This window comes from Protopterus annectens, chromosome 5.part1 (assembly GCF_019279795.1).
Source record: "Protopterus annectens isolate FY-2018-M chromosome 5.part1, PAN1.0, whole genome shotgun sequence".
Lineage (NCBI taxonomy): Eukaryota > Metazoa > Chordata > Ceratodontiformes > Protopteridae > Protopterus > Protopterus annectens.
The window spans coordinates 674759421-674785665 of record NC_056736.1 but is presented as its reverse complement, the minus strand read 5'-3'; the positions used below and the strand labels follow the sequence as shown (position 1 = coordinate 674785665).

The window sequence follows — 26245 nt, the reverse complement described above, 5'->3', positions numbered from 1 at the left end:
TAAAGATGAGCAGACAGTCCCGAAGGTATTTACGGTTCTGGCTGTGAGCCACTCTGTACCAATTCAGAGCACTGCCCTTTGGTCTCACCACAGCCTACAGGGTGTTTACCAAATGCATGGCAGTGGTGTGGCAGCTCACCTGAGACTGCAGGGATTCTGAGTGTTTCCGTATCTAGATGACTGGCTGATTAATGCCCTGACCAGGCATCCTCACAATAGCAAGATATCAGGTTCTTCAGAATTATTCTCATTTAAGGATAACCATAAATTACAAGAAGTCTCAGTTACAACCTACTCAAACCTTGGAAATTCACAGGAGCAGTCTTCAACACAATATTAGTGACAGTCCGTACTCTTGAGAGAGGAAGAGAAACTATCAGATTGCAGGTTAGGAAGATAATTCACAGTATCAAAATGTTGGCCCAGTTGATCCTTCATGCCTTGTGATCAGTGTCAGATGCCATAATCTTAGTTCTCTAGCAAGATTTCGTATGAGAATTCTTCATTGGATGCTAGCAACAATGTGAGCAATTCTTTACATTCGCATGTCAGCACAAATAAGAATCACCCGGGCATGCAAGAGATATGGTGGTGGATTTGGTCAGATCAGGTTCTACAAGGCCAGCCTTTCATCTTGTTTCAACCCGAGGTCACAGTGACCACGGACATTTCCCGGATTTGGTGGTGGGGCACTTCCTGGGGAAAGTGGTCCAAGGAGATTGGACCCACAAAGAGGCCAGTTTTTTAAAGTTGAGAGCAGTGCTCTCTGCTTTACAGGCCTTCTGGGATGCTCTCCCTTTAGGGACAGTTGTGATTCAAATAGAAAATGTTAGCAGTTTGGTACATCAACCAATGGGGAGGAACCAGATCTTACCCCTTGTGTCGAGAAGTACTCTTGAGTGTGGCAGTGGGTGAGCTCATCCAACTGGTTTCTTATAGCAACACACATTCCAGTGAAGTCCAGTGTGATTGAGTAGGTCCATCCTTCTACCTCCTCAGGCTGACAGGATGGTTTCTCCAATTCTGTTGATAGCCAGACAACCAATACTGTCTTCACCTGTTCATGATGTTCTTTTATCTTCCCATAAGCTTCTACATGAAACCTTTACACAGGTAAATGGAGTTTTGTTTGCTGGACACAGAAACACATTGAACCTTTCTCAGCTCCTGTACATAATATACTTGAATTTTTGGCAACAAGTTTTAGTGTTGGTAACTAGCTCCTCTATAGTTAGTTCATTTAACAGCAATCTCTAATTTTCATATTGAATTTGAGAATTCTTCTGTGGCCTCTTCTAAACTTTGTAAAGCATTTTTGAGAAGCACACTCCTGCTAAGACTCCATTTAAAGGTCCTACTCTGCCATGGGATTTGAACTTGGGTACTGCAGGCCTTAATTCATTCTTCCTTTGAACCAGCAGCTAAATGCGATCTTAAGTTCCTGACCTGGAAAACTATCATTCTAGTGGCTGTTGCCTCTGCTAGAATTTCAGAACTTTAAGTATTGCCCTATAAACCTCCTTACTTGATCTTTGCATAAGGATAAATTCACATTATGAACCAGCACTTTTCCTTTCTAAGGTGTTGCCAGAGTCTAGTACCAATCAACCCGTTAATTTGCCAGTTTTCTTTCCTAAGTTTGTAAACAAAAGGTGAATATATGTTGAATTTATTAGCTGTTCAGACTATTGTTTTTACTTAAAAGAAATTAGAAAGACAGGTGTACTGCGGTGGTGGTGCTGCGGTAGCGTTGTCGCCTCAGTTAGACATTGCCCATTCGATTCTCAGAGCGTCTTTTGTGTGTCGACATGCGTGAGTGGGCATTCCTTCGTTGAAGGTTGTGCGTTAGGCCCGGCAAGCCAGCACATAAAAATCTACTGCCAATCATTAGCGGACCGGAGTTCCGCTGTGACGACCCCTAACCGGGAAAAGCCGAAAGACACAAACAAAAAGAAATTAGAAAGACAGATCAGTTGTGTCTTTTGCAGATGCTAAATTGGAAAAACCAGTTGCAAAGGTAACCTTAACCAGATGGCTGACAGACCCCTTAATTCCATGTATGAAGGGTTTACCCAAGATTCACAAAAATGTATCCCCCATTCCTATGCGCCTGATTGTCTCTGGCAGAGGTTGGGCCACTTCTAATATTTCCATTTTTTTAGAAAAACTGTTAAGACCGTTAGTTGACACCATACCTACAATACTTAAGGACACGTACCAGTTGTTAAATGACATTGAACATCTTCAATATGATTTTCTTGAGAGGGCAAATCTTTTGTTAGTAACACTTGACGTAAGAAATCTATTTACTTGTATACCTAATGATTATGGTATACAAGCCATTAGAGAAGTGATTGTCAATGAGACTACTTTCAGTGTTGACAGACAAATTTTAGTATGTCAACTATTAGAACTGGTATTACACAACAATATTTTTTTGTTCAATAAGAAATATTATCTACAGCTATGGGGTGTCACTGTGGGCACCCCATGTGCTAATACATACGCCAACTTGGTCATGTTCTTTTGGGAGAAGCAGCATTTGTTCAGTAGTGTATGGTTTAACAGAGTTAAGCTATATAGGAGATTTGTAGATGATGTCATTATTTTATGGGAAGGGACCCGTTTGGAGTTCCAAGCTTTTTTATATTATCTTGAGTCTACCACAGAGTTTTTGAGGTTTACAGCTGAATACTCAGAGGATAATATCAGTTTCTTAGATGTCAGTCTTATGTATAACAATTACAACAAATTAGTTTCGAATTTATACAGGAAACCATGCTGGAAAAACACTTTATTGTGTTACAATAGTATGCATCCCAGACATATGTTTCCGGGCATTATTAAAAGCCAATTTATTAGATTAACTAGATTATGTAGAAACGATGCTAGTTTGTTGAAGGAGGCTGATGACATGGAACAACTATTTTTAGACAGGGGGATATGCTCATAGTTTGTTCAGATTTATAAAAAACACAACCCTAGGATTGCTTGATTCTACTACTGAACATATAGAGGGTTTAAATAATAACATCCAACAGTCTCAGTGCATTTCACATTTTTCACAGTATAGATCTCGTGATAACAATAAGTTGAGATATACGATGAAATATACTAATGATGTTATAGAACTTAAGAAAATTATTGGCAGGCATTGGAATGTCCTGACCATGGATGATTCCATTAGAAGCATAGTGGGAGATAGACCTCGAGTTGTATTTAAGAACTGTGACAATCTTAAGCTAATTTTTAGTCGTGATGACAATAAGATCAGACATGTCTTTTGGTTAGACCGACCAGACAAAGGGAGTTTTCCCTGTGGGAGTTGTAACATGTGTCAATATATCACAGTAACACAAGCATTTCAACATCCCTCTGTTTTTTTTAAGTTTGAACCTAGATTTTGTGCAGATTGTAGCACAACGAATCTGGTATATTTGGCTACATGTTTACAATGTGATGCATTCTATATAGGTCTAACAAAAAGAAGATTCAAAGAGAGGATCTATAACCACATTTACGATATTAGAAAAAAGAATGAGCTAACGTCCTGGCTAGACATGTCAATGTATATACTGATCATAGTTTTAATTTTAGGGTTCTACAAGTGGTTGTACCGAGTCTAAGACAAGGTGATAATTTGAATTATTTGGCCAGACATGAACTTGAGTGGATTTTTAGGTCAGGGGCAGATTTACCACCAGGTTTGAATCATTATGTTTCGTTAAAACCTGTGTTAGAAGACAGAGTCCATAGATAGAACCTATCAATGTTTATTAATATATTATGTTTAGTAATACATATTTTTGATTTGTAGTCATCTGACTGTTTTGTCAACTATGATATTTTGGCTCAAGATATATTCTTAAGCCATATTCATTAACCATATGTACATATTGCTTTGATTGACACGTCTTTATTGCTTATAATGTTCACATCTTAGTATTTAGTGTAGGCTTGTGTAACATGTCCATTTTTATGCTCCATGTCATGAGTATGTCATCAGTTTTTATGATCTTAGACATAGTTGTTTATAAGATCAATATGACATCAACTTAAGTCCTACTAGGATATATGTACATCCTGATTTGAATATTATCATATTAGTAATTTGATATATTTTTACGCTAGATGTTTTTACAATAATTATTGTATGATCTATTTTTGATTTAATTTACAAGTATACACATTTTTTATATACATTCTGTTTATGTTCGTTAGAATAGTTTTATGATGTTCTAATTTTTATTCGTATGATGTAGTTATTTTGGATGAGCATGTTTTAGTTATTGTCTATAGATTATAAGCTGTTTGTAGAGTCATGTTGATAAATGTGCAGTAGCACTTTAAATTTCTTTAGTGTTGGGTGCTAAAGGATTTTATATTCTAAATTGTTTTATTAGTTCAATTAAGATAATTGATTTTGATATATAAAGCCTTTGGAAATTCACAATGTTAGATCTGAAGAAGCGTGCAGGTGGCACGTGAAAGCGCTCATCTTCTATTTTACTGTCTAATAAAAGATTGGATATCTCAGCACGGATTCCTGTTCATTTCATGGTGATTTCAACAGTTTTTTTGCTTCAGCTTGATTCCCTCTTTGTTTGACTGTTGATTCCTTAGGAGGTTCGTGGTATTTTTTAGTTCATACTTGAATTTTTGGCAACAAGTTTTAGTGTTGGTAACTAGCTCCTCTATAGATAGTTCATTTAACAGCAATCTCTGATTTTCATATTGGATTTGAGAATTCTTCTGTGGCCTCTTCTAAACTTTGTAAAGCATTTTTGAGAAGCACACTCCTGCTAAGACTCCATTTAAAGGTCCTACTCTGCCATGGGATTTGAACTTGGGTACTGCAGGCCTTAATTCATTCTTCCTTTGAACCAGCAGCTAAATGCGATCTTAAGTTCCTGACCTGGAAAACTATCATTCTAGTGGCTGTTGCCTCTGCTAGAATTTCAGAACTTTAAGTATTGCCCTATAAACCTCCTTACTTGATCTTTGCATAAGGATAAATTCACATTATGAACCAGCACTTTTCCTTTCTAAGGTGTTGTCAGAGTCTAGTACCAATCAACCCGTTAATTTGCCAGTTTTCTTTCCTAAGTTTGTAAACAAAAGGTGAATATATGTTGGATTTATTAGCTGTTCAGACTATTGTTTTTACTTAAAAGAAATTAGAAAGACAGGTGTACTGCGGTGGTGGTGCTGCGGTAGCGTTGTCGCCTCACAGTTAGACATTGCCCATTCGATTCTCAGAGCGTCTTCTGTGTCGACATGCGTGAATGGGTATTCCTTTGTTGAAGGTTGTGCGTTAGGCCCAGCAAGCCAGCACATAAAAATCTACTGCCAATCATTAGCAGACCGGAGTTCCGCTGTGGCGACCCCTAACCGGGAAAAGCCGAAAGACACAAACAAAAAGAAATTAGAAAGACAGATCAGTTGTGTCTTTTGCAGATGCTAAATTGGAAAAAACAGTTGCAAAGGTAACCTTAACCAGATGGCTGACAGACTGCATATCATTTATTTACAGTAAGTTTGGTTTAACTTTACCAAAACTGTTAAGAACTCATTCAGGTAGATCCATTGCACCTTCAGTGTTTCCATCTAGAGCTTCCATGGACAGCATGTGTGTGGCTGCAACCTGGGCCAATCCTCATACTTTTAGTACTCATTACAAACTGGATATGGTCTCTAGGGGAAGAGTAGCCGGTGGGTCAGCTGTGCTCAGGAATATCCCTCTTTAGAGTCCGCCCTGGATTTTAGGTAGCTGGGGACTCTGTCCTAACACTTGAGGATAGAATGAAAATTGACATCATCAGATAAAAACAAAAGTTATGTACTTATCATAATAGTTCCATTTGTGTTGTCCATTTTCATTCTTCCTCAGATTCCTGCCCACCACCCACCAACCCATTTTATTAAGAGTTTCTAGAAGAACGAGAGACTGTAAGGACACAACAGTCCTTCATACTGAGTTTCAGATATGACTTTTCTTTTTTGAAAGTTATAGTAGTCTTTTCTCTTTATATAAAACAGTAAACAAGATCTGAGGTATGTTGGGGGTTGGTGCATTATGGGTAAGGGAGGAGCTTGAGAGCTTTTTGGTGGCCATGATAACAGCAAAGTTGGATCTGAGGGTTGAATCCGAACCCATCAGTTGATTGAAAAGGGACAAGACAGATGGAACATTATGGTAAGTACATAACTTTTAGTGATTCATTTGGATTGTTGGCTTTCATCTTCACATGGAAGCTGCCAAATTTGAGCTATGCATACATTTTTCTGTGCTTTTATTACTACATTTTTGTGCTTTTATTATTGATAATTAATACCATATGACCTAAAAAAAAGTTTCTTTATGGTGGTGATTGTTCATGCTCAATGATTAAAGTATTTGATCTTTTTTGTTAGACAAGGTCAAGTCTGGAAACGGGAACATTTTCAGAAGTGGTATTTCCTAAGATGGAAAGGTAAGGTAACTTCAAGCTGATCAGTTTTTCATGAAGTGAAGTTGATGAGCATGCAGTTTGCATTACTAAAAAGATCAGCAGTGTGTTGGTTATCTGCTGTGAAAGTAGAACCCACAGCCTTCTGTACCAAAGAGAAGTATGCTACCTGTTGTGCTACTATCACTGCATTAATTAGGTCAGTACCTCCCTTGCTGTGGCATTAAAATATGTGTTAAATGTATGATAACCAACTAACAGACTGCCTTACTGGACTGGCATTCAAGTAGTAGTAGTGCACTGCTACCCTTCTCTGACTACTAAGGCACAGAGTCCCTCCTGTTGCCTATGTGGGTGTGATTGACCAATCACCTGGCAGTTCAGGGACTGTGTTAGACCCACATACAGGACCCTATCGGTTTTCTAGTACTACAGTAAGAGAAGGCTCTCTTGGAAGACTGCTCCTTACTTTGGGTCTCTTTGTTGGCTGATCTTGGATAAAAATCCTTTTCGGGTTTTTATTTCCTCCCTCTGCATTTTCTTTCGGTGCTTAAATAGTGTTTTCTACTGTTTTGACTGCTTTTCTGATTAGAAATGTTGTATGTGCTTTTTTGACTGCATAAGGTTCATACAGTTTATTATAACCTGATTTTTGAATTCTGGGAATTTTAGCCCATCAGATGTGTTTTATGGCCATTTGTGAATGTTTACATGAGTTCTGAAGTAATTTATTTTATTTGATCTTCAACCTGTGGGTTATGGATCCATATCTGATCTGACACGGCTGCATCATCAGTATTTTATCCAAACTCTCAGCTCCTCCCCTTACCCATAATGCCCCCAGTCTCCTTCCTCCCTTCAAATCTTGTTTGCTGCTGGAAAGCTAGCATTGTGGTCTGGGTTCTCAGCTAATCATTGGTTGTTGTAAGTGTTTTTTTGTGTACGTTTCGCTGTGTTCTATTTTTTCTTTCACCTCCTCCCCGTGCAGTAGTGTAAAAAAAAAAAAAAGTCTTCTTTTCTATCCTTAGTGAAGAGCATGTGTGCAAGTGTTTTTCTGGGCTTGCTTAGAGTAATGTCCGAGACTCCTAAACAGGGTTTCAGAAAATGCAGTGTGTGGCCATAAACTTTCAGCACTTGATGGCCACACTCTGTGCATAGTGTGTTTGGAAGCGGCCCAACTGCAAACCTCCTGACGTATCTGTGCTGGGTTTAATCCCAGGGAGCTGAAGTACAGGAGGGATAAACTTATCTTAAAGGGCCTGCTTCCCTCTTCGGGGGTGGTAGCAGATACGCCCCTACTTCTTGTGTGGCATCTGTTTCTACTGCTTCCCCGGTCTCTGAGACTCAAATTCCCGTCAAGAGGTCTGGGGAGGGAGAGAAACCTAAGAGAGCCCGAAGAAGCGGTACCCCGACCGCTCTGCCCATACCAGTCCGCCACCAAAGATTAGGCCTATTTCTAGTACTGGATCTCCCTGGCTCCATTCTCGGAGGTTCCCCCCAGAGCCGGAGGAGTAAAGGATCTGGTCACCTGTACAGGTGTCCCTTCACTGGCACTCCAGATTGGTGTCTGTGGCATCATCCTCCCGCTCCACCCAGAGCCTAAGCGAAGTGGAAATGGATAAGATGATGCAGAGGTTTATCCGCACCCAAATTCAGATGGGGGTCTTGCCTTTCCCTTCTCCCTCTGGAGGGGAAGTTCACTCCCTTTCTTTACGCTGATCACTCCTTCTCCGATTTGGACTTCCATTTCGAAGCCCCTGGATCCGAGGACCCTCTGGGTCAAGGGGTTGGCGCCGACGGTACCTTGTACCTCAACACCGGCTATTGCCTTGATCGTGTCGGATCCGAGCTCACGGAGCCGTAACCTCGGGGTCTGATCCATATGGGTGCTGTTGGCTCTGAGTGTGTCAAAGCACAGTATCCCCTTCGGTATCTTGGCTCCTGAAGTCTCGGCTCTGACTCCCCTGTCGGGTCAGTGGGATCGGCTCCTATACGTTCTGCTGAGGAGGTCCGTTCTCCTTTGACCTTTGATGTGGTGGAGAGTGTTCATTTGACGGCATTGAGACTTTTGACCATCTCTTCCTCTGACTCCATCCCGACTTCCTCTGTTTTGGGTGTAGTACCGACCATCTTACCATCTCACTATCTCAGTGACATTCTGTGCCTGGTTTACCTCAGAAAGTTCCAGTGAGAGAGCAGCAGAATGTTTGTGGGTCCAACCCAGAGAATCCCACTGAGGAGGTTCCTCGCAAACGAATGTGTAAGCGGAGGCACCTGGACTCCCCACCAGAGTACCCTCACATCAGACACTGATTTGGAGGCAGAGGAAGGTTCCCCCCTGATCACCCCCTGAGGATGTCTCCTTTGGAGACATTTTGGAACTCCTTCGCTAAAGGGGGAGGCGGTCTGCCCAAAAAACAGTCTCTGAGTCAGTGTTGTGCGAGGCATTCGGCACAGGCCCATCTACTTCCTGGGTGTCCCCTCCCCGCGGATCCCTTGGGGTTCTGATAACGTCTCAGGAGTGGAAGGAGCTGCACCCTGTGGAGCCCGTCTCCAAGCACCCCGATAAGGTTCTCGGCTCACTCTCTGACAGGACATATTGAAACAAAGGGTCCCCAGTTGATGGTATGGTGTTTGCAGCAGCCACGAAGAAAGAGCTGGCACAGAAGAGCTCTGTGGTCCATCCTCCAGACAGAGTCACTGGCAATGGACTGTTTTGGGAAGCGGGTGTACGCTTCAGCTACCTTCTCTGTGAGAGCGCTGAATTACATGGCACATGTGATTCGGCTGCAGCGAGATTTGGTCGAGGAGGTTGCTGAGTTGACCCCCGATTCCATGTCGGTGGAGGACAAAGACATTTGCTCGGATGGCCACTCAAGGCAGTAGCAAATGCATCCATTTGCCTTCTCTCCCATGCTATGGAAGGAGCCACTATGACAGCCAGTTCAGGTATTGTCCATCAGGCACCACGGCTGGCAATGGCTTTGTCAATTCTCGGAAACCTTCAAGGCGTTGTTCATTAATGCTCCATACGACGGTTATTCCCTTTTTGGGAAGTCAGTTCAAGAGACCTTAGTCCAGAGGGAGAAGGATGGGAAGACACTGTCTGTTGGCAGGATCCGCTTCTCCTCCCCTCAAAGTTCCTTTCCAGGAATCAGCGAGAGACAAAGATATGGTTCCGAAAGTCTCAGCCGTTTTCCCAGGACACTCAGGACTCACTTCCCCTAGAGGCAGAGGGGGTCCAAGGAATTTCGGGTCCTGAGAACCTTTCTCGGACAGACTCGCACAGCAGCCCTGAAGGGCTGCCTGACTAATCATCTCTGGAGGCAGTCGATAGGGGCGCTTGTCACTACACCCAGTGGTATGGGAGTCCGCAACACACCATTGAGTGTTGCAAATTATATCCAGAGGTCATTCCATCCCATTCACTTAACTACCGCTTCCACCAAAGCACCTCCCAGACGTCCCACCTGCGCAAAGGGTGGAAGCAGCACTAGAGATAGAAAAGCTGCTAAGAAAATGAGTCATCCAATCTGTTGTCCCCCTAGACCAGTCCAGATCAGACATTTATTCCAGGTTCTTTTTAGTGCCAAAGAAAACTGGGGCCCCAAGACACATTTTGGATCTATCCACCTTGAACCTGTCAGTAGCCAAGGTGAAATTCCAGATGGTCACTCTTCAATCCATCCTGTCTTACCTGCAGTGCTGGATAGACCTTCAGGACGCATACTACCATATCAAGAGAGACAGGTGCTTTCTGAGGTTCCTCCACTTCCGGCTAGTTTAGGCTCATAGGTAGGTACTAGGCTATCGGCCCAAGGGCCTACGTAAGCCTAGCCAACAAGGTTCCCTGGCTTGCGCCACCCAAGAAAGCTAATCATTCTCAGTTCAGAGCCCTTCCCTTTGGTCTCACCACAGCCCCCATGGTGTTCACCAAGGTGATGGCAGTAATAGCGACTCACCTGAGGCTTTAGGGCATTCAGGTCTTTCCTTACATGGATGATTGGCTCCTTGCTGCCTCTTCTAAGCATCAGCTTTGCCAGGCCAGAGATTATTTCCTATCTTTAGCTCGAAGACTGGGCATCACCGTCAATCTCAGCAAATCACCACTGAGCCCATTTCAAACCTTAAACTTAATTGGGGCTCGGTTGGACTCTATCCAGATGAAAAGTGTTCCTCACTCCAGACAAGATACACAGCCTGAAGCTACACGTGCTGTACATTTTGCAAGTCCAATTTCCGACAGCAGAATCAGTTCTGAGGACAATAGGGTCGATGGCAGCCAGGATCAATCTTCTACACTTGGCGTGCCTTCATATGAGGCTTCTTCAGTGGACTCTAGCCGTTCAGTGGTCTCGCTCTTTGATCTGCCTTTCTCTCAATCGATACAAATCTCTTGAGTGTGCAAAGTCTGTCTTCAGTGGTGGATTGATTCCCCAGATTTAGTCAGAAGACATCCCTTTCTTTCACCCTTCCCCAAGGCCATTTCTCCCATCTGGGGTGGGGGGGGGCATTGCTCAGGCAGGACGGTCCAAGGCACGTGGTCCCCATCAGAGATCAGTTTGGATATCAGTGTCCTAGAGATGAGAGTGGTGCTTTTGGCGTTGCAGGCACTTCATGCCCATCTTCCTATAAGGACGATTGCTATTCAGACTGAAAACATGTCGGTGGTCTGCTATATCAGCAAACGGGAGAACCGAATCTTACCCCCTTTGTCATGAAGCCATGAGAGTGTGGGAACAGGTGATTTCCACTGCCATTTTCTGGTGACAACTCATTCTGGGACGATCCAACATTTTGGCGGACTAGCTCAGCTGGTCTCTCCTGGTACCTTACGAGTGGTCTCTGAAGCCTTCAGTGGAGAAGCAGATCTTTCAAAAGTGGGGGTTGGCCTTGCTGCAATCTCTTCACATCTTCTTCCAACGTGAAATGCAGTGAGTTCTTCGATCTGTATCCCCCCTCCCAGGGGGGGGGGGGCACCAGAGATGCTCTGGTTCATGCTTGGCCTCCCAGTCTACTTTATGCTTATCCACCTCTGCCCTTGATTTCAAAGTTTCTTCAGAAAGCACGCAGGCTGGGGAGCTTGGTGATCCTTATTGCCCCATTCTGGCCTGGCCAAGTCTGGTTCCCATTGCTTTGGTCTCACCTAGTAGTTCCACCTTGGACTCCGGATCTTATTTCCCATCCCTCAGGGCTCCCTCATCCAGACCTAGTTAGTCTGAATCTCTCAGCTTGGCTGCTCCAGGTCCCATGATTATTAGGACTCCTAGCTTATCTTCCCTGGTTAAAAATATTCTGGTGGCGGTTCACAAGTCTTCAACCAGAAGAGTATACCGTAGTAAATGGACACATTTTGCAATATGGACTTCACAGCAAGCATTGGATCCCTTTACTGCTCCAGTATCTGCGGTATTGGAGTTAATGGTGAGTATTTTTCAGCAGGGTGCCAGTTCTTCCACTGTCAAAGTCCAACTGGCCGCTATCTCGAATTTTCATGTGGGGGGAAAACTTGGATTCCTTGGCTTCCTCTAAATTTTGCAAGCCCTTCCTTAGTGGTACATTTCTCCTGAGAACCCCTTTTGAAGGATCCTACACTGCCGTGGGACCTTACTTTAGTGCTTCAGGCTTTAGTCTTGCCCCTTTTCAAACCTGCAGCTTCAGTGTATTTGCAGTATTTCTCTTGGATGACTGCTTTCTTGGTTGCCATTAACTCTATCAGGAGAGTGTTGGAACTCCAAGCTGTGTCTATCAGGGTTCCTTACATGATTTTTCACAAGGATAGGGTATCTTTGCGTACCAACCCCTCCTTTCTTCCAAAGGTGGCATTAGACGCAAATATAAATCAGACAATCAATCTCCCAGTTTTCTTTCCAAATTTCCAAAACAAAGGAGAATATAAGTTACACTTGCTAGATGTGCATAGACAATTACAGATGTTAAGTTGTCTGTCTCGCCTTCATTCTAGCTGGTTGGGTTCAGAGCTGATCCTCTGCTCCGACTCGGCCATCTTCTAAAGCTCGAGAGCTGCTTACTGGCTCGAGGCCCCCCTATATCCCATGATGCCTGGTGCTAGATACCCAGATCTCGTTTGCTGCTTCTGCTGCGAGGTTGTTCTGCTGGCTCAGGTCGTATAAAACTTTATTATATCGTTTTATTTCTGTCATAAAACATTCTTTTTTTTTAGTGTAGAATTAGTCGTTGGATTTAAACTGTTGTATTGTAGCTATTTTCTCCCTAATCCTTGTTATTTTCCTCAAACTCGTTTAAATTAGAGAGTCCCCCCCCCTCTCCTTACCACAGAAAGGTTTTCTGTTCAAGTTAGAGGATAACTGTTTCTATCTCTGTACCTCTTTTTAAAAAAAAAAAAAAAAAAAAAAAAAATTTTTCTCTATATCACTGTTAGTTGTTTAGTGATAGTTAACTATAGTTTTTTTGTGCTGTAGTAGTACAGATATATATATATTCCTGCTTGAAGTTTTTGTTGTAACTGTAGTGTGTATTTTCTAGTGGTTAGTTACCTTAACTTTTGTGCGTGTGTTTCTTGTTTTTCCTTCAGAATGTCCAAGGATCCTAAGCCGTCCAGATTCAAGAAGTGTGACTCATGCTGTCAGAAGGTGTCTCTGACAGATGGTCACACTTCTTGTGTTTATTGTCTGGGCGCCGTGCACCTGCAGGACTCTTGCTCGATTTGCCATGCTTTCAGTCCAAGAGTCTTGCAGGAGCACAAAAACAAGTTCATCCTGAGGGGGTTTGCTTAAGCCCCAAGACTTACCGGCTAAGGCTCAGCACATGAAATCTTCCAGGCCACCTAAACCTTCGGCTCCCATTTCTGAGCTGTCGTTGGGTGAAGCTATATCATCCATATCGGCTCCGGCTGGAACCGATGTTCCTCCCTCCCAGTCAGCTCCGACACGTTCCTCGGAGCCATCTGAGAGTCGAAAAAGATCCAGGTCTCATCCTCTTGAGTCGATACGTTCGGCTCCGAGATCACTTCTGCTCCAGTCGGAACGTAGTCGTTGCTCATCCCACTCTCCTCTGTCCTCAAGACTTTTGGACCATGACTTGGAAAGAGTGGTCAGTAGGCTCCTAAAATCGCAGGCCCTAGCCAAAATGTTGTCCAGCCCTCCTCATCAGGTGTCTGTTCCATCCACGTCTGTAGATCTTCCTCCTCTGACTCATCCTTTTAGCTCGGAGCCGGAGTTCGTTGGGGTTCGAGTCGTGGAACCGTCGACTCAGATACCTTCTCCTTCGGTTCCGTTGTTGGATCTGATCCCTTCCATGGTACTGTCCCTGGAGGGATCTGGGCGTCGAGACAACCTCGTTGGCTCCGAGGGGGCGAGTGGCATTGGGCACTTGTCCGACCCCGCTCTCCCCCTCGGGGCTTCTGCTTAGGTGAGCTCTGCTCCCACATCTGCCTCTGAGCCGTACCCCTCGGTGCAGGGAGGGGTTCTGGTTTCTTCGGAACTGGAGCCCTCTCTGCGTTTGGGCAGGGGCGCCTTCGAGGTGATGAGGAGTGTACTGGCCCCCGAGTCAGTCCCACGATTGACCGCATCGGCTCCTCCTCCTAAGGTGCCTGCGTCAGCCTCTGCCCCTCTTCCAGACCCCAAGTGTGGGGTCCAGCGCTCCAGGACACCCCTTTGGGTGTATCCTCCTCTTCCGAGGCCTCCCCTGATCATTCAGAAGAGGCACCCCGCAAGAGGAAATGCAAGAGGAAGCATGTTGACTCCCCCGAGTCTGTCACATCAGATACTGACTTAGAGGAGTCGGAAGGGTCCCCAAGATCCCCTTCTGAAGATGTCTCCATCTCAGACATCTTTGAGATGCATAGACAGAGGGGGAACTGGACTGCCCTAAGCCCTTCTGAGGATGAGTCGGTATTCCTGGACGCGTTTGGATCCCTACATTCCACCTCCTGGGTGTCTCCGCCTTTCGACCCACTGATGTCTGTGGTGGCTCGGAAGGCGTGGTCAGCTCCAGACACAGTGGAACCGACCCCCAGAAGACCTGCCAAATTCATTACTGTACCACAGGGAAAACCGTTTTTGACCAAGGGTGTCCCCGTTGATGCCATGGTGGTAGCGGCGGCCACAAAGGAGGAATTGGCAGAAACTTCATCTGTCCATCCCCCTAGCACGGAGTCCAGGACGATGGACAGGTATGGGAAGCGGATGTTCTCTTCAGCAACCTTTTCCATGAGGTCCCTGAATTATCTGTGCCACTTTACACGTCTTCAGAGGGCTCTCCTTAAAGAGCTTGGATATACCCTCCAAGATCCATTAGCTGAGGGGGCCCAGGCTAAGGCAGCCTCCCAGCTGGCAACTCTTAATTCAGTGGTAATCTCCTCCATTAGGCTCATTTTGTATGCAGCCGATGGTGCGAGTAGAGGCACAGGCATTGCCCTAAGGAGACACGCTTGGATACGGCTATGTAACTTTGCAGAACCTTTCAGAGCGTCTTTCACCAACACCCCCTCTGATGGTTCCTCTCTCTTTGGATCACATGGGAAGGATACCCTTACCAGGTGTGAGAAGGAAGGCAAGACTCTCTCTGCTGTAGGAGTCCGTTTTTCCACTCCTTCCAGACAATATCCCAAGGGTCAGAAGAGTGGAAAGATGTGGTTCTGGAAATCCCAGGGAGCCTTGCCGGACACACGTGGTGAGTTCCCATCCAGGGGCAGAGGAGGGAACAATAATAGACGCCGCCCTCATGGCAGAGGGGGTCCGCAAAATCAGGGCAGCAGAGAATCCTTCTCTGTGAAGCCCTTCCACCATCCGTGATGGGTTTGCCTGGCTGCCCACCTCTGGAGGCAGTCGGGGGAAGATTATCGCTGTACCCAAGAGCCTGGCGAGATATAACATAAGACAAATGGGTACAGTCCGTTATATCCGGAGGCTACAGAATTCCCTTTGTTTACACCCCCTTAAGGTCAAACAAGTCCCTTCCAGACGTTCCACCCAATCTAAGGGACCAAGCAGTTCAAGAAGTCTCAAAACTGCTAAGAAAGAGTCCTCCAGAAAGTCCTAGCAGACCAACAAGGATCCGGAATTTACTCAAGGTTCTTTTTGGTACCAAAAAAGACAGGGGACTGGAGACCCATTCTGGATCTCAGCAGACTGAACACGTCTGTACAAAGAACGAAGTTTTGGATGGTCACGCTACAGTCCATTTTACCCTTCTTGGGTCAGGACAATTGGATGTGCTTTATAGATCTTCAGGATGCGTACTACCACATCAAAATGGACAGGCGCTCCAGAAAGATTCCTTCGCTTCCGGCTGGGATCCAGCCATTATCAGTTTACAGCTCTGCCCTTTGGTCTCACCATAGCCCCCAGGGTGTTCACCAAATGTATGGCAGTAGTTACCGCTCACCTGAGACGGCAAGGATTCCAGGTGTTTCCATATCTAGACGACTGGCTCCTCACTGCTACCACCAGGCATCACCTTCTGTGAACCAGAGACTGCACTATCGAGACTTGCTCCAGGCTAGGTATCCCAATAAATTTTGAAAAGTCTGCATTGTTGCCCTGTCAATCTATCACCTTTATAGGTGCAAATTTAAATACCAGACATGTCAGCGAGCCTCCTACCAGACAGAATATTAGTGATTTGCCAACATGTAAAGATTTTATTAGCATGCAAAATAATTCAAGCCAGGTTTGTCCAACAAACTCTGGGTTTCATGGCAGCAGCGATCATACTTGTCCCTCTAGCTCGCTTTCACATGAAAATTCCCCAGTGGCTTCTTTTCTCCCAATGGTCCTTCCAGCAGCTTCCCATGTCTTACATGATTATGATAACACAAGCATGCAAGAAGCACCTTGCGTGGTGGATGGTCTCCACATCAGTGTCCCAGGGCAGACCATTTGTACTCCCCCCTCCAGTTGCTACGGTGACCACGGACGCCTCCCTGATCGGGTGGGAGGGGGGCATTATCAGGACAGAACAGTCCAAGGCACCTGGCAACCTCACAACCTCATTTTGCATACAAATGTCTTGGAGATGATGGCCGTGCTCTTACCGTTGCAAGCTCTTCAGGACTCTCTTCCTACCGGGACCATTGCAATTCAAACGGACAATATGTCAGTAGTATGGTACATTAACAAGCAGGGCGGAACCAGGTCCTACCCCCTATGTCGAGAGGCACTCAGACTCTGGCAATGGGCGATCTCTTCCCAACGGTTTCTGATTGCAGCGCACATCCCTGGGAAGTCCAACATAATAGCAGACAGGCTGAGCAGAGCAATTCTCATGCCTCACGAGTGGTCTCTGAATCAGGTAATTGCGGACCAAATCTTCCACAAATGGGGCCAACCTTGCTGCGACTTTTTTGCAATTCCTTTCAACAGCAAGTGCAGCAATTTCTTCTCTCTCCTTCCACTTCCCGGGCATTCCCCCAGAGACGCTCTAGTCCACGATTGGCCTTAGGGACGTCTTTATGCATTCCCTCCTTTTCCCCTAATCCCGAAGCTAATACAGAAAGCTACCGTACTGGGCTGCAAAGTTATCCTCATTGCTCCTTATTGTCCTCGACAAATATGGTTCCTGTTCCTGCATCGCCATCTTCTCGAGCACTCTTGGACTCTGGACCTAGTTCCAGACCTTCTGATTCATCAATCGGGCGGGCTGCACCAATCCCTACGATCTCTCCAGCTCACTGCTTGGTTGCTCCACTTCCAACTTTAGCCAGGCTTCCAGATATCTCCCCCTCTGTGAGCAAAATCATTTTGTCATCACACAAATCTACGACTAGAAAAACTTACGCTAGTAAATGGAAACGTTTTTCTTCCTGGGCAGAGGCTGAGTATAGACCCCTTTTCAGCCCCTGTACACCACATTTTGGAATTTCTTGCGGAACTCTTCCATGCTTGATCCGCTTCTGCTACAATTAGAGTTCAGTTAGCTGCAATTTCAAATTTTCACATTGGCCTGTGGGAAAACAATATCATGTCTCATAAGCTATGCAAAGCCTTTCTTAAAGGAATCGGTCTGCTCAGGCCCCCAGTGAGAGATCCTCCTCCACCGTGGGATCTAAATTTGATTTTAGCTTCTCTAATTTTGCCACCTTTCGAACCTGCAGCTTCTTGTTCCTTGAAGTTCTTATCTTGGAAAACCCTTTTTCTGGTAGCTATCACTTCAGCCAGAAGAGTTTCGAAACTTCAGGCTCTTTCTATCCGTCCTCCGTACCTGATGTTCCACAGTGACAGGGTTGCCCTCAGAACTAATCCTTCCTTCCTAAGGTCTCTTCAGAGAGTAACTTGAATCAGTCCATAGACCTTCCTGTGTTTTTTCCTAACCACTCCAACAGGGCGGAATATAAGTTGCATCAGTTAGATGTTCACAGGCAACTATGCTTTTATTTGCATAGAACCAATCGGGCCAACTTTTCCTGTCTTATGCAGTCGGCAAACAAGGTCTTCCAGTCTCCAAAGTAACCTTCTCCAGATGGTTGACTTCTATTGTCACATTTATATATCAACTGAGAAATAAACAATTGCCAGTTAAACCTAAAGGTCACTCCACCAGAGCTTTATCCACTTCGGTGGCCTTTCAGGCTAGGTTGCCCATGGAATCTATTTCTGCTGCGGCTATGTGAGCCAATCCACATACTTTCATTTCGCATTACAAGTTGGATGTGGTTTCCAGGAGCAGAGCTGATTTTGGTTCCACTGTTCTGAAGAGTCTGTTCCGATGAGCTACCCAGGACTTTAGGTGCTAGGGACGCTGTCCCAACCAGCAAGAATTAAGGCGAGATAGACAACTTAACATAAAGAAGTTATGTACCTACCATAACGTTCCATGTTAGTTTTCTTCTTCTCGCCTTCTTTCTTCCGTCCCACCCTCCATCCCCCTATCCTAGTGGACCGAGAAGAGTTCCTCTTGAATTTTCACTGGCTGAGTCTTCTCTGGCTATTCCTTTCTGACTAGTAGTCTCTCCAGTAGGCTCTTTGCATTCTAGGATAGCATTCCTATTATTATTATGTCTGCAGTTAGACTTATCAAACGAGATCTGGGTATCTAGAGCCAGGCATCATGGGATATAGGGGGGCTCGAGCCAGTAAGCAGCTCTCCAGCTTTAGAAGATGGCCGAGTCGGAGCCGAGGATCGGCTCTGAACCCAACCAGCAAGAAAGAAGGTGAGAAGACCACCACTAACATGGAACGTTATGGTAGGTACATAACTTTTTTCTATTTGCACAGAACAAAAGCCTTTTGAAAATCTGACCAGTTTGTTTCTTACTCAAGACCCTTCCTAGGCAAATCAATATCTAAGGTTACAGTTGCCCAGTGGCTCACCCAATGCATTTTTCGGATATACTATGTTAGGGGACTTTCCCTGCCAGGTCAAGTAAAAGCACATTCTACCAGATCCATGGCTACTTCAGCGGCCTTCTGATCTAGGGTATCATTGGATATTTGTTAAATGGCTATGTGGTCCTCATCTCATACCTTCATTTCTCATGACAAATTGGAGAGGATTTCCAGGAACAGGGCATCTTTTAGATCTGCCGTGCTCTGGAATATCCTTCCATGAGAGCCTCCCAGGTGCAAAGTAGCTGGGGACTCTGTCCCACAGGTTGAAGATCAAATGACGTAAACTACTTCAGATAAAGAAGTTATGTACTCACCATAATGTTCTATCTGAGTAGCTGTACATCATTTGTCTTCAACCATCCCTCCCTCCTTCCCTCAACCTTGTTACTGTAATACTGGCTATGTGAGTGTAAGATGGTCTCATCAGGGATACCTTATGCCATACTTTGGCTCAGGTTTGTGCAGTGCCAGATGTGTTAAGGTCTTGTTGGGTCATGTATATGGTAGGTTATAGGGCAGCCACTCTATCTGAAGGGAGGAAGGAGATGAGGGGCATTATGGGTAAGGGGAGGAGCTGAGAGCTTGGATCAGATGCTGCTGATATGGCTATGTCGGATCTGGTATGGATCCTTAACCTACAGGTTCAAGACAAAGGAAGTACAACTACTCATATGGAACGTTAATGGAGAGTACGTAACTTCTTTTTTTACTCCAGTTTCTCCCATTGCCTCTTGTTTCCAGAGCTGCTTGTTAATTGAGCCTGTTTTTTCTGTTGATTAAGAGCTTCATTTGGAAGTTTTGATGAAACATTTTCCTGATATTTCAGTTTTTTCTTTGGGGTTCTGATTATTTGTTTTGATTAAGCAGGGATTTTACAGCATTATAAACATTTGTTTTGTTTAAATCTCGATTTTTGTCACCATTTTATGTTTTTTTTAATATGTTTAACATTTCTGACTAGATTTTTTTCAAAAGTTTATGCTTTTTCTTGTCTAATACTGTTTTATTCGGTTTATGTTTATTTGGACTGAAGCTAACTTTTACGAAAATTGTTGGATTTTTAAGCATGTATTTTGTACTTTGAACTTGGTTACTGAAGCTACTGTCATTTTATTCAGTGCAGTGTTCATAATAGTACCCCTGTCAATATAGACTTCAGATGGCTATTTAGAGAGAGAATAGTAGATTTTTTTTCTTTTATTTACTGGCTGACCTTGCCACGATTATTTGGTATTGCTCTGGCTACTTTTTTTTGTCCCCTAGCTTGATGGACTCTTAGTCCCTTACTCCCACCCCCAACATCTACCCCTTGCTCATGTAAAAACATAAAAGTAAATTAAGATATATGCCTCATCCTACAGCTTGTGTAGTCTTGGGCAGGCTATTAGACCACTCGCCTTCTTTTAACCTGCATGTTCCCTGGTGTGGTGAAGTATCACAACTGTGCATAATACTAGGGATAAGACACATACTGTTTACATATGGGAGAACCAAACTCATTAGTTGCACTGGAAGTCGGGTGCGGAATATGTTGCCAGTATTGAAATGTCTCCTTCAAACCCCCCCCACATGTAGATTCTCTCACTAGTGCAGGGCATGCAAAAAAAGAGAGGTAAACTGATGTAAGGGTTGTCCAAAATATTATCTCCCAGTTTTCTTCTAAAAGCAAGGTAAGTTTTGGTGGCCCTACAAACAGAAATCGTAGCTGGAAAAAAAAAAGCACTGAAAGGAAATGACCAGACTAACTCCATCAAACCTAACAAGAGGGGATCTGATGTCAGTCTTCATTCTAGCCTCACAAATGGGTTCAGATCCAATCCATCTGATCCAACTCTGATGATGGTACAGCTTTCAGCCACCAGATTTCTCAAGCTTCTCCCTTGGTCACAAATGCAGATCTCGTTTGCTGCTTCTAGGTTGTGGACTTGGTCTACCAGCCTCTCTTGAGCGTTTAGGGAAGTACAGTTTAATTTTTATTGAAACTCTCCCATCACAGTTCATCTCCATAGTTTATTTTCTTTTAAAAACTTACTGTTTTCACTGCTTTCACTGTCACTTTAAATTTTCTGTGTTTCTCCCTTGCCCTTATGACTTTGTAATATTTTCAGCATATCATTGTTGGGCTCCCCTTGCTTTTCCTCCTTTGTGGAACTTAGAGTTGTGAGTTTTTTGTTTACTTTTCTTCACTTTCCCCTTTTCTTACAGCCTGGTTGTAGTTCCTGGTTACCATTGTTGGCATTTGTTCTTCTTTAGCCTGTTTAAAAAAATAGAATAAAGTTACTGACCTTTTTTCTTCATTCCTTACCTTAAACAGTTGTGACTTTAGTCACTGTAGGAACAGTGAGTGACAAACCTGCAGGATTCAGAAAATGTTCCAAATGTGGACATATGTTGCCTATCTCAGATGTGCACTCCCTTTGTGTATACTTCCTGAGTCCATTACATTTACAGGAGGATTGCTTGATTTGTCACGGATTCGATCCACGAGCATTAATAGAACTTAAAAACTAGTATTAAAAGGTCGTCTTCCTTCTTTTGGAGAAGCCATATTATTTATTTTATTTTATTTTACATTTGACCCGGGAGATTCCAACTGGATTACAAGTCCATTTTCAGTGGAGGTCCAGGGAGAAAAGCTCCAAGAGAACATTTTTTTTTTTTTTAACAAAACCTAGTTTTAGGGACAGACTTTTGACATACAATTTCCATAGGAGAGACTTTGACGTAAATATTAACTAACTGATGGGATACATTCGGTATCTAAAATATAATATTACATTTTAGAAGATATTCCTAAGTTTAGGATTCCTGTGATATATTTACTATCAGAGTAAAAGCAGTGAGACATAGATTAAGGCTACTAGAGGGCAGATGATGCTCGCTATAGTTGAGAAGGATAACAAATTGATTCATTATGTCCTCACCTGGTTTTAGTTGAGAAGGATTAACAAATTAATTTACAATACGTCTTCTCCTGGTTTTAGTTGCTTATGGAGAGCTCAACATTGCTGGGGTAGTTTTCCCTAACTCCTGGAGATATGGGATGAGCAGTAGATTAACGGTCCTAAGTGGGTACAGTACTATGATTGGTTGGCTTAGCAGAGTTACTTAAGTTAGGTGAAGTGTTCTAATGAGACATTAGCCAGGGGGGATGCAGGAGCACAGTCGATATATTCAAAAAGTGAGTTTTAACAAGTTTCTTGAACTGTGATTGGGATTTGTTGTCAGTTATGTGGGCAGGAAGGGAGTTCCAGGTTTTTGCTATACAGTGGCTGTAGACAGACTTGCCAGCTTCATCGTTATATCCCACTCTCAAAAGTCAAAACCCTTCACATCGTCAAAGTTCTCCTGTGACTTTTCGAGGAAATGGACTGCAAACATCTAGTCTCATCCCCGGAACAGAAAAAGACTAAACTCTCTGGTCAGACAGGCTTTGAATCCTGCAACATCAAAATCAGTTTCCATAGCTCCGGCTCTGTCAAAGGCGGAGCAGACAAAACCACTGGATGAGACGTAGTCTTCTGAGATTCTCTACTGCCCTTATACTGTCCGGTTGATCCAGTACCAGGCAGGCTTCCATCTCTTTTTCTGTAGAGAACAGCATCCACCTCCATTTATTCTGCTCTGCTCGTTCTTCTAGAAGCCTTGCAGAAGATGATGTGGGGAGAGTGGTGAGGAAGATTCTCTTGGCTCAGGGGCAGATTGGTCTTTCCTCGTCACCTACTCCCTTTGGTTCAGGTAGTCCAACCTTCCACCCCCCACAAGTTCCTCCTGTAACTTTTTCTACTGTCTTAAAGTTTACAGGATCCTAGTCGTCCGGACCCATCAATCTCGAATCCGAGGAGCTCTGTGTTATTGGATCCGAGCTCCTATCTTTTCAGATCAGGAGAGCTCTCAAAGCTGAAGTCTGCCTGCTGTATCTAGGGTGCAGCATTTGACTCAGATGTTTTTGGAGTAGTCTCTGTTCCTTGGCACCTTGACACTGGCCAGTTCAGCTCCGGCTTCCTCCTTTGGGGAGATACTGATGGATCAGAGGGAGGTGACTATTCATAAACCCGGATTCTTGGATCAGAGCCTCTCTGTGGGTCCTTCGAGGCTGGAAAGAGTGTTCCCTGCCTCGACCATGTTAATGAAGTCTTTCCACTCAGATTCTACCCATTCCATGATGGCTGAGCATCTGGAGCCTCAACTCCTCTGTCCATGGAGACATCCTGTACTGAAATCTCAGTTTTCCTCTTGGAGAATTGTAATTTCCTCTTCTGAAACTTCCCCAGATCATCCCACTGAGAATGTTGCCAGGAAAAGGGTGTGCAAGAGAGGAAGCACCTACATTCCCCACAGGACTCCCATCACCAAAGACATGAATTTCTACGGTCCCGTCAGTCAGCTCTTGAAGATGCCCTTTTGGGGACACACTAGAGATTCTGAAACAGAGGTGGCTGGACGTCCGTCAAAACTATGCCAGAGGAATCCATTCTTCTAGAGGCTTTTGGTACAGGACTCTGTACTTCAGGGTGACTCCACCCGCTGATGAGTTTGTAGACATCTGTAAGCGGGCATGGATGGAGGCTGATTCCATAGCGCCAATACCTCTGAGACCAGACAGGATTATGGCACCCCCTGCAGACGGACAGTTTTGGAGGAAAGGCGTTCCAGTTGATGCCATGGTCGTGGCGGTGGCCACAAAGAAGGAACTAGCTGATTAGCGTTCCACTGTTCATCCCCCCAATAGGGAGTTGAGTGATGGGCAGACTGGTAAAGCATGTTTATGCTGCAGTGACTTCTGCATTATGATTGCTGAACTATCTGGCACATTTTTGTGAGACTTCAAAGAGAGGTGACCAAAAATTTCTCAAATACTTTCTCAGGAACCCTATCTGCAGAGCTTAAGGAGTTTTTATTTAGCCATGAAGTGAAAGAGATGCTTTCCAGATGAGAAAGATGTTAAGACCTTGTCTGCCATGGGCATACATTTTTCACCCCCCCGAGATCCTTCTCCAGGAATCAACAGAGTGGTCGAAATATGTGGTTCAAAAAATCCCAAGGTCGATTTCATGACACACGTGGAGAAAGTGCTCTCCAGTGGGTTTCTTTGCTCCAGTGGCAAAGGTGGCCTGCAACACCAGAGTTCATGAGAATCTCTTTTTCAGTAAATCTTACTAGTGCTCCTGAATGGAAGTCTGACTGTCTACAGTTTGGGGAAGATTGACCCTGCACCAGGGACCCTGGTTAGAATTGACAAAGATGCATGGGTGCAGAGGATTATATTCAGAGGTTGTATAATAACATTTTCCCTTCCATCCCCAATTACCAGGAAAATCCCCAATGTTCCACCTAGTCAGAGGGATCGGGCAGCAATTCAGATTCGAAAGGTTCTAGAAAAAGAGGCATCAAAGAGGTCCCACCAGACCAGATAGGATCCGGAATTTATTGAGGGTTCTTTATTGCCAAAAAAAGACAGGGGACTGGAGACCAATTTTGGATCTCACAAATCTGTTCAACAAACAAAGTTCCAGGTAGTCCTGGTTCAATCCCTTCTCCCCTTTCTGGTCAGGGACGACGGGATGTGCTAAGTCTCCAGGATGCCTTCTATCATATAAAAATGAACAGGGACTCCAGGAAGTACCTGCACATCTGGCTGGGAGCTAGGTGTTACCAATTCAGAGTACTGCTCTTTGGACTCACCACAGCCGCAAGGGTGTTCACCAAATGCATGTCAGTAGTAGTAGCACACCTCAGGCTGCACGGATTCCGGGTTTTTCCCTATGTGGACGACAGACTCATCACCGCTCTGACCAGGCAGCAACTCGTAGTCGAGAGCAGGCACTCCACACCTGTGCTGTTCTAGGAATAACCATAAACTACAGAAAATCGCAGCTTCTACCAACTCAGACTTTGGAACTTATTGAGATGGCCATTGCTTCCCCCCTCACACACACATTGAATTCTTACTAGAAGGTCACATGTCAAGAAGGTTGTAGATAATACATCTGTCTCAGCCCACACAGTCCTCCGAACTGTAGGTCTCAAGGCTGTAATGATAACCTTAGATGTTATGTAGTCCTATCTCGCCTACATTCTTACCCATGGGTTCAGAGCCGAATATCGGCTCCGACTCGGCCTATTTACTAGTTCAAAAGTCTCTGATTGGCTGGGCTAAGAGGGTATCCCATAGTACACTGCTTTGCATCCCCAGATCTCGTTTGCCACTTGTAGAGCTCGGACGTGGTCTCACTTGGCTCTGGCTAAGTACCTTTTTTTGACTTATTTCTCTTCAGAAATTGGTTGCTTTATACCTAAAAAGCTATTTTAATAGCTACTCTTGCTGCGGTAGTTCTGTTTGTGCTTATTGGCGTTTTTTGTGATATCCCTAACTGTTCCCATGGGCTAGGCCCGTTTTAGTTAGAGGACCTAGTCCTCCCTTGGTTGAGTGGTTCGTCTGTTTCTTATTAATTGTTGTTTTTTTTGGAGAACCGTTTAAGTTAGAGGTTCTCTCTGTCATGTTTTGGGCTAACTGTGTTGATTGAGAGTTTCTGCTCTCCTCTGTGGTACTGTCTCCTGTCTAAATTGTGGGCTTCCCGCCCTTTTTGATAGTTATCTGTAGTTACACTGTGTGCTTTGCACCCGTTGGCAGTTGTTAAAATCTTCGGATATGTCTAAAGATCAGAAAGAACATAAGCCTTTTGGCTTTAAAAAGTGTTCAAAGTGCGGATATAAAATGTCCATCATGGATGGACACACTGTGTTTACTGTCGTGGAGCCATCCATTTATAGGAGTTGTGTAGCTTTTGCCACGCCTTCAGTCCTAGAGTGCTTCAAGAGAGGAAAAACAAATTTATTCTAAAGGGACTGCTTAAACCATCCTTTGAGGAGGCTATGGATTCGGCTCCCAGTCGAAATCGAAGTCCTCCAGGTCCAAGAAATGGTCTCCGGCTCCATCGGTATCTTCGGAGCCTCTGGAGAAGATTACTATATTGGATACTGCTTCCTCGGCTCCACTGTCTTCGGGGCCACAGGAGGTATCTGTGTTAAGTGAATCAGCATCCGCTCCGATCGTTCTCAAACCTATTCGGAGCCGGTCGCCGAGTGTGAGGGCATGGTTCACCTAAGTGGTCTCAGTCTCCATCCATCTCCTCCAAATTCTCCAGGCTTTCTGATTTTGATGTGGATAGGATGGTGCAGAGGCTCTTGCAATTGCTGGTGTTCACTAAATTGTTTTCGGCTCCGGAGCCAATTCCTATGGTTGCTTCATCGATTCCTCCTCCAAGCACATCCTTGCTGTCAGAGGCGGTATGTTCCGCTTCGAGTAATGTTTCTGTGCCGGCTCTGATACCCCCTTTGGGTTTATCAGCACCGACCTCTGCTCCGACCATGTCTGTTCCGTCCACAGGGTTTGAGACTCTGTTCTCCTCGGTCGGGCCCAAAGGGGATGCCTCGGGACATCTTTCGGTTCAGAGTCTCCCACTCGGTGCATCGGCTAGGGGT

General features: G+C 44.5%; 1 protein-coding gene across 1 annotated transcript in view; it reads left to right on the top strand.

Moving 5' to 3' along the window:
- The window catches only part of LOC122803253, a 1850609-nt gene that overhangs the window by 330683 nt on the left and 1493681 nt on the right, over positions 1-26245 (top strand). Inside the window, exon 3 of the mRNA XM_044072846.1 lies at positions 6415-6473. Coding sequence (XP_043928781.1) covers positions 6415-6473 — 59 coding nt within the window. The remainder of the gene's footprint in view (positions 1-6414; positions 6474-26245) is intronic.